The sequence below is a fragment of the Beta vulgaris genome, chromosome 1 (assembly GCF_026745355.1).
Source record: "Beta vulgaris subsp. vulgaris cultivar EL10 chromosome 1, EL10.2, whole genome shotgun sequence".
NCBI classification, from domain to species: domain Eukaryota; kingdom Viridiplantae; phylum Streptophyta; class Magnoliopsida; order Caryophyllales; family Amaranthaceae; genus Beta; species Beta vulgaris.
The window spans coordinates 4701391-4709371 of record NC_079202.1 but is presented as its reverse complement, the minus strand read 5'-3'; the positions used below and the strand labels follow the sequence as shown (position 1 = coordinate 4709371).

The 7981-nt window shown below is 32.9% G+C and overlaps 1 protein-coding gene across 1 annotated transcript; it reads left to right on the top strand.

The window, feature by feature from the left end:
* The first annotated feature begins 5188 nt into the window (after nt 1-5188).
* Nucleotides 5189-6552, top strand: LOC104905784 (auxin-induced protein 6B). Its single transcript, XM_010694416.4, has one exon. The coding sequence runs from the start codon at nt 5524-5526 to the stop codon at nt 5965-5967; it is 444 nt and encodes a 147-aa protein (XP_010692718.1). The 5' UTR covers nt 5189-5523; the 3' UTR covers nt 5968-6552.
* Nucleotides 6553-7981: the final 1429 nt, after the last annotated feature.

Below are 7981 nucleotides of genomic sequence, written 5' to 3'. Positions count from 1 at the left end.
TTTTTGAAAGTAGAGAGGAGAAAGGGGAGAGAGAAAAAAAAAAGGTAACCTAAAATATCCCATAAACACCATATCAACTATGTAATTGAAAAAATATAAAAAGTTGATATTATGTAAATATTCATTAAATCATATCCAACAATTTGTTTTTTATATATATTAGTAAAATAAAAATGGTTGAAATAGTAGATGTATATATATAGTGGAAAAACTCAAAGTGTCGGATTTAAAAAGAAATAGAAAAGTATTATCTCCGGTCTTTATTAGTTTACCCGTATTCCTTTTTGGAATGTCCCTTATTAGTTTATCCATTTCTTTTATTTATATTTTGGAATGAAACCACTAACTTTCTATCATACATATATTCAACTTTAACACAAAATAATAGTTTCTCTTTCTTTCTATACCTCACAACATTGTTTTACCTAAAACTTTGTGTAAGAAAAAACAGATAAATTAAGAAAGACCGAAGGGAGTATATGATAATTCTATATTTAAATTATTATTAAAAGCTTGAAAGAAGAACTCAAAGGTAGGAGAAAATAAAGAGGGCCCAGATGCCAAATGAAGGTACCCTTGCACATGGGTATGTGGGGTTTAATATAGAGGAAGATGGTAATGGTTGAGTAATTGTTTACAAAGAGAATCTTCTCTTCTTCATTTGGTGGTTGATGAAGCAGGAGAGAATTTCTTCTTTAAAAATAAAAGTAATATGAGAGGAGGGGCCAGCTGAGCATGTGGTGGGTTTTTGAAGGGCTCATCAATTCACTTCGTGCACCGAAAATTGTAAGGCACAAAGACTTAACTTCTAAAAATAGCCCGCACGAAGGGGCAATTAGTCGTCATTTAGTCTTATCATCTTAGCTGTGTGCTGCGGCGCCTGCCCTCTCCTTTAGTCTTGCATTTTCTTTTGTTTTTTGTTTCATAATAATCTTGTTTTGGTTCTTCCTCGTAAATTTTTTTTAATTGCAACCACTAAATTATGTTTGCTTTGTTTTGTCCAAATTTGGAGCATGTCAACTTCAGTGATTTTGATTTTATGAACAGTCTAATGATTTGCTAAATTTAAATTAAGAGTTTAGGGTTTGTATGCGATTATTAAAAATTTTCATTTTTTTTTGCTTTATAAAAGTAAAAGTCATTTGATATAAGAGATATAATGAGCTTAAAATTAGTCATGCGAATACTAAATATGTTAATTTTAAAAATTTAAAACAGGAAACTATTTACATTTTTTAGCTTTCAATTTTTAATTGTCAAATATTTAGAAATAGAAAACAATAACGAACATACTTTTAAATTTTGAAAAAAAACGGCTATAATGCTAATACTTCCAATCACATGTTTTAAAGAAAATTTTTACAAGAATTGCTCCACATTCGAAACCCTTTATGTTAATTATGTTCTTTAATTTAAAGTTTAATTATCATAAATAAGTGATGCTTAGTATGTGGTTAAATTTGCACTAGTACAAAGTTGGTCTAAGTTAACATGTATGAGGTAACACTTTTCAAAGATCAAGTTTGTCGAATATGTATGTAACACGTTGGTAACACTTAATTAATATGTAACACTTAATGAAACACATTTTTGTGAGTAACATTTTGAAGTAGCATTTTTTCAATTGAGTAACATTTTGATGTAACACTTTCAGTTAGGTAACAACATTATGTAGAACTTACATATTGGTAACATTTGAAGGTAACACTTTAAGATATATATATTTTTTAAAGAAGTATAAGTATAACCTTTAAAATTATAACATTTTGATTTTATTAATTACTTCGTATTCTTTCTTATAGGATCATTTTTTTTTTTTTTGATAAGGAGAACAAGCTTAGACTAACACCCTAGTCCGGGGGCCAGCCTAAAACATCCTTTCGGATGATAAGGGAGAAATCCATACAATAAGGAGGAAACCAATATAACAGGGAAGGGAAGTCATGCGCCTTCCTAGCCATGAAATCAGCAGCCTTGTTAGCTTCACGAAAGCAGTGACGAAACTCGCACATTTGGAACCGAAGAGCATCCATACCTTCACTAAGAGCCCAAGCCTCAGCTTGGATAATAGAAACGTGAGACCCCAAACTCATCTTAAATTAACTGAGTGCTAATCCAAAATTATGTTGGCGCTTAATTAGCCGTCAAAGAGAATTAAACTAAAAAAATAATATTTACTTTATTTTCAATTTCAATTACAAAGTAATGCGACTTGGGTCTCAGTGTTTCACCACCGCTCTCCATCATCTTAGTTCCAGCCAGCTAGGCTCGCTCACTCTCCTTCTTCGTTCTTGTAACACGCTTATTTTTAAAAGCAATTATTAAATATTAATTATAATTATTAATTTAATTATGTATTGGATATTGTCATTTTAATTTATTTTATTTGGAACATCTATTTAGGATTGACTTGTTATGTTTTTAAATATTTATTATTTTACTTTTATAAATTTATTACTATCGATATTGAAATTATATATTTCGATTTCAATAATTTAAATTTTCTAAGTATTACATATTCAAAATACAAAACTAAATTGTTGCGTTTTATCAATTTGGGTTGGTTTCCCCATCCTTTGGTTCATTTGAGAACCCAAAATTGAAACACCCATAAAAACCCCCTAATCCGGCCTTTTCTCTCATCGCTTCTCCCTGACCTCGAAATCCTCTCTCTCCTCTCACCCAATTTTCTCTCAAACCCTCGTTTGTCTCCTTCACCTCGCCGGTGAACTTTATAAGTGAATTAAGTTGATTTTTAACTTTAATCTCTATAAATAAGTTAGTTGTGAATTATATATTTTAAAAAAACTTGTTATACGGTTGAATAAGTTTGTAATTGGAAACGAGGAATACCCTCGCTCTATCTAATCATGAGTTTGTTTCGTTAATATCCATGTTAATAATTTTCAGAATTGAATGTAGAGTGGGAGGAAAAGTGGGAAACATGATGGGTTAATAATACCATTTGTTTAGCTCATGTTCTTTCTAAACAAGTGTTTTACACCTGCACCAAAATTCCATGTTAAACCTGTATTAGGTTAGGAATTTTGACACTAGCTAGGTTGTACCCTTGCTAAATATCATGCTATGCATATATTGTAGTCAGACTTTAAAGATTCCTATTTTCTTTTTTGTTCTTACTGCAGGATGATGAAGAAATTTGGATAGATGCCTTGAGAAACATGCATGCATGGATAAGGCAATGTTATTGAAGAGGAAACAAAGAAATGACCATAAAAAGCATCTAGGTTTATTTTGGGAGAGTTATATAATAATGATTGAGTTTTCATATCAACTATATATATTTTGAATGTAGTAATATATTTCAGTTGATGAATACTACTCTTCAACTCATTCTTTACAATAACAATTGACTATGTACTCATTTACATATATATAATATCATACTATTTCCTCTTTGTTATTTTCTTTGTAAGTTTAGTATTATTATCATTGTACGTGTGCTGACAAATTAAGAAATGTTACTATAAGACATGTAAAATAGATGTGTTACTATAAAGCTAACTAACAAAAAGTGTTGCCGCCTAACATTTAATATATAAAATGTTAAATATGCTGACTTAAAATGATACATAATATTTAATTAAATGTTACTATAATTCAAGAGATAACATATAAAATGCTACTATTGATGTATAAGTGTTACACAAAAAATTATTAGTAACATTATAAAAATGATACATTAATTTTTAAAAAATGTTACCTTAGAGAATAGGTAATACGGACAAATATTTAGAAAAAGTGAAACATTTCAAGGACTACTCTAGAGAATAGGTAGTCGATTGGCAAATATTCTATAAAGAGCTACATACTTCTAAGTATAAACCTAATTTCTCATTTGTAATGCCTACCATCTAATAAATCATCTTCGGCCACCTTCTACTTCATTAAAGACCCCCACATACTAACCTCCCACTCACATCCCAACCTTACACTACCCTAACCAATGCATCCTCTATACGACATCCTCCATGTCTAATTCACTGTGATTGATGACTTTGTCCAATCTTATGAATCGCATTGTGTACAGCACCAATCCTCATTGAACATATATGCTTGTTTCAGTTTTATCTCTTAATGTGTTACCACATATCTAACTTAATTTTTCAATATCTTCTTACCCCACTTTCCTCATATGACAATTTCTAATTAAGCCCAAGACTCAAACCCATAAGATAATGTTGGTCTAACCACCAAAAAAAAAAATTCTATTTTGATCTAAAGAACAAATTTATCTATGAATTGGACTAAACTGAAGTGAAATTATTATGAGATGAAAGTAGCTGAATTGAAATACAGTACAATTTTAATAGGAAAGTCGCTGAACTAAACTTAAATAATGACGTGAAAATGAAATTATGCTAAAAAAACAGGTGCTTAATAGATATAACTATAAAACTTTAAAAATTAGATGAAATATGGAAAATATTTCACATATATCAATTACTATATACATAATACAATAAAAAAATTTAAACTTTGATGACTTAAATAATAAAATGGAACCTATACAAATATATTAAAAGACATGCGTCACAATGTGTTCACGCCACGTGGCACCTCTGTTACTCCACTAAAATTGTCCAATATACATAAGTCATGTTAATAAACAAAAGTAAAATTAGTTGCAATAAGATTTGAACTCATAATTTCTTGCTATTATACTACATCCGTTTCCTAAAGATCTTTCTTGTTACTGTTACTACAGATACCAATGAGAATCAAGTTGTGTATAAAAAGGGATTAAAGTAGGAGAGAGAAAGGGAGTAAAATTGAATTAATAATGTAATGGTGGACCATATGATAGGGACATGAGAGGGTAAAAAGGAGAAAAAAACATTCCAAATAAGAAAGAAAGTAAAAGAGGGGAGATCTTTTGAAAACGCACTTAAACAGAAAGAGGGAAGATCTTTAGGAAACGGAGGGAGTACATGACACAATTACTATCTCAACCAACTTTTAATCATGCTTTAATTGTCCACATTGAATTTTTTTTCTTAACATATTTTATAAAAAATGGAAAAAAATACGTATTAAGTTCGGAAAACAATATCAATCCGGAGCAACCCCAAATCCAAATCCTTTTTTTAAGACATAGCGCGTATATTAATATTTTAGTTTTCCAATACGGGCCATACAGCATATTCTCCCCCTCCCCCTCCCCCTCCCCCTCCCCCCTAACAGAAAAGAATTAAAAAAAGAGAAGAAAAAACAAAAATTGAATAAACAGTCAATATCTGAAAACCAAAGAAGCAAAACACAGAGTTTCCCCTCCTATAGTCCTATAAAACCATCATCCCCTGTCTCTCTCAACTCCCTCTTCTCAGTTCTCACCACCTTCTTACTTCTTACTTCTTTCTTCTTTCTCTCCTCTCCTACTTACTACAACTCGTACTACTTACATCAAAAACAACAACATTACTATTATTATTTCTTCCATCCTCAAAAAAAAATCAAAACATTACTATTATTTCTTCCATTCTAAAAAAACAACACACCAAAATGTCGGCTGCAGGATCAACAAGTAGCTACTCAAAATGCAACAAAATCCGCCACATTGTTCGACTCCGCCAAATGCTACGCCGCTGGAGAAACAAAGCAGCTCAACGGCGCATCCCCTCTGACGTCCCAGCCGGTTACGTAGCCGTAACAGTCGGCTCCAACTCACGCCGCTTCGTTGTCCGAGCCACTTTCTTAAACCACCAGGTTTTTAGAAATCTCTTGGTTCAAGCCGAAGAAGAATACGGCTACACCAATCAAGCTGGTCCTCTTTTTATTCCTTGTGATGAGAAAGTCTTCGAAGATATTCTCCGCTTTTTTAACCGCTCTGATTCCAACGGTCGCTTCGTTAATCTTGAGGATTTCCAACGGTCTTCTTATTGCCACGTTGGCTTCCGTGGGGCCCTTGCTGATTCACATCCCTTGCTAGAGAAATCGGTTTGGTAAAGAGTTAGCTGAGTTGACTCGGACGCGTTTCATTGGGGATCCCGGATCCCGAGCAAGGAAGATTATAATATATGATAGTACCTATTTGTCACCATCATATACCCGGGTGTATCATATGCATTCTCTCGATAATGTGAGGGGTGTACTCGGATGTATAGGGAATGAACTCGGATTTACGTGCATCTGATTTATTTGGGTAATTATGTATTTTTTTTTCCCTTGAATTAGTTTAGGTTTATTAAATTTTTTTATATTGGAAATTATAAGATAATTGGGACTTGGGGTATACTGGGTGGGTGACTGAGCTGAGTCAAATGGGTGAGTTGTTCCGAGTCAGATGCGAGGAGACGGCGAAAAGCGGGGTGTGTGATGAGTCTACCACCGAGTCGTCCCGGGTTGGAATCGGAGCGAGTTAGAGTTTGACACATTGTGAAGCTAGTCAGAGAGAGGAGTTGACCCCAGAATTGAGAGGGTCACTTTTGTAAATTTTTCGTGACTTATATATTGAGATTGATTATAATTGTGGGAAAACAATTGTAAAGAAATTTTAAATGTATGATCAATAATTCTCCAGCTTCTTTATTACTTATGGTCCTAAACATAACTTAGAAATTAAATTACAATTATTATTGTTTGATTATTATAGCCTGTTTAAGCATTTTCGTTTGTATCATATGATGGGCCCATAATTCCAACCACGTGAAAGAAAGCAACTCATATTTGCTGTATTTCACTTCTATCAATTGTGTTGACCAAATATAAAGATGCAAAAGTAAAATAAACAAAAGTATAAATATTGTGTCCAATTTATCCAAGGTAGAGTTGTCAAAAAAATAACCTGAGCAAATAATTCGACCCTAACCTGTAATTAGGGGTGTAAGTGGATTGGACTGAATTGGACTTTGCCAAATCCAAATCCAGTCCAAAGTTTTTTGGACTCGACAAATTGAGTCCAAGTCCGATCCAAATATTTTTTGGATCCAGTCCAATCCAGTCCGATAATTTTTTCTTGAGTCCGAATCCAGTCCAGTCCAGTCCGATTATTATATTTTTTCCCCCGATTTAGATTCAATGATTCACAACGTTTTTTTTAGATGCTTGAGCATTTGACGTCTGATTCCATAATCAATATCCGCAAATTAGATTGAAAGCTTAAATTAAAGTAAAATACTATGAATAAAAAGTTGAATTAGATGCGTACCTTGATCTAAGTTGAGAGGAAGTAGAGAGACTGAGAATTAATTTGAGGGAGAAATAGAGAATGCGAGAGTCGAGACAACGGGTAGAAAGAAAATGAAGAGGAAGTGAGTAGTAAGGACTGAGGAGTGAAGTGAGATAGAATTAGTCGGCTACTAGCCTAATAATGCAGTACTGCTAGTATAATTTACTTATTTAACAAATGGAGCTAAGTGCAATAGTCTGGCGCCAGTTGAAATATTTAGAGAGGGAAGGTTGAAAACTCCAAAATTTTAAAAATAGTATCAATTTTTTTAATATATACATTATATATGTATTACATATATTATATATAAAAATATTTTTGGACTGGACTCGACTTATTGGACTCCAAAGGGATGAGTCCAAATCCAGTCCAAAAATATTTGGACTCGAAAATTTGAGTCTGAGTCCAGTCCGAAAAATTTTCAGTCCAGTGGACTCTGGACTTTTCGTAGTCCGTTTACACCCCTACTTGTAATGATCGGTAATTAATTTGTACTCGAAATTTTGACAAAATAGGTCATCCGTAACCTGACCTGTACCCGACCTGATAATAACTGATACATGTTCTTGACCCGATACTCTATGACCTGAATGAGCTGATACTCGCCCAACAAAGACCAATAACTGAAATGATCCGATCCGACAACGATCTGAACGGGATTCGGCACCTGACCTGATTAGGACCTGAAATCGATTATAACTCGACGTAACTTGACATCAACCCGACATGTTACGACCCATTACCAAATTTTTATTGACATTAACCTGACCCAAATCGCTATTGTCCTTACCT

Excerpts from the sequence above, each read along its gene's own strand:
- LOC104905784 (XM_010694416.4), top strand. The coding sequence starts at position 5,524 with ATGTCGGCTGCAGGATCAACAAGTAGCTACTCAAAATGCAACAAAATC.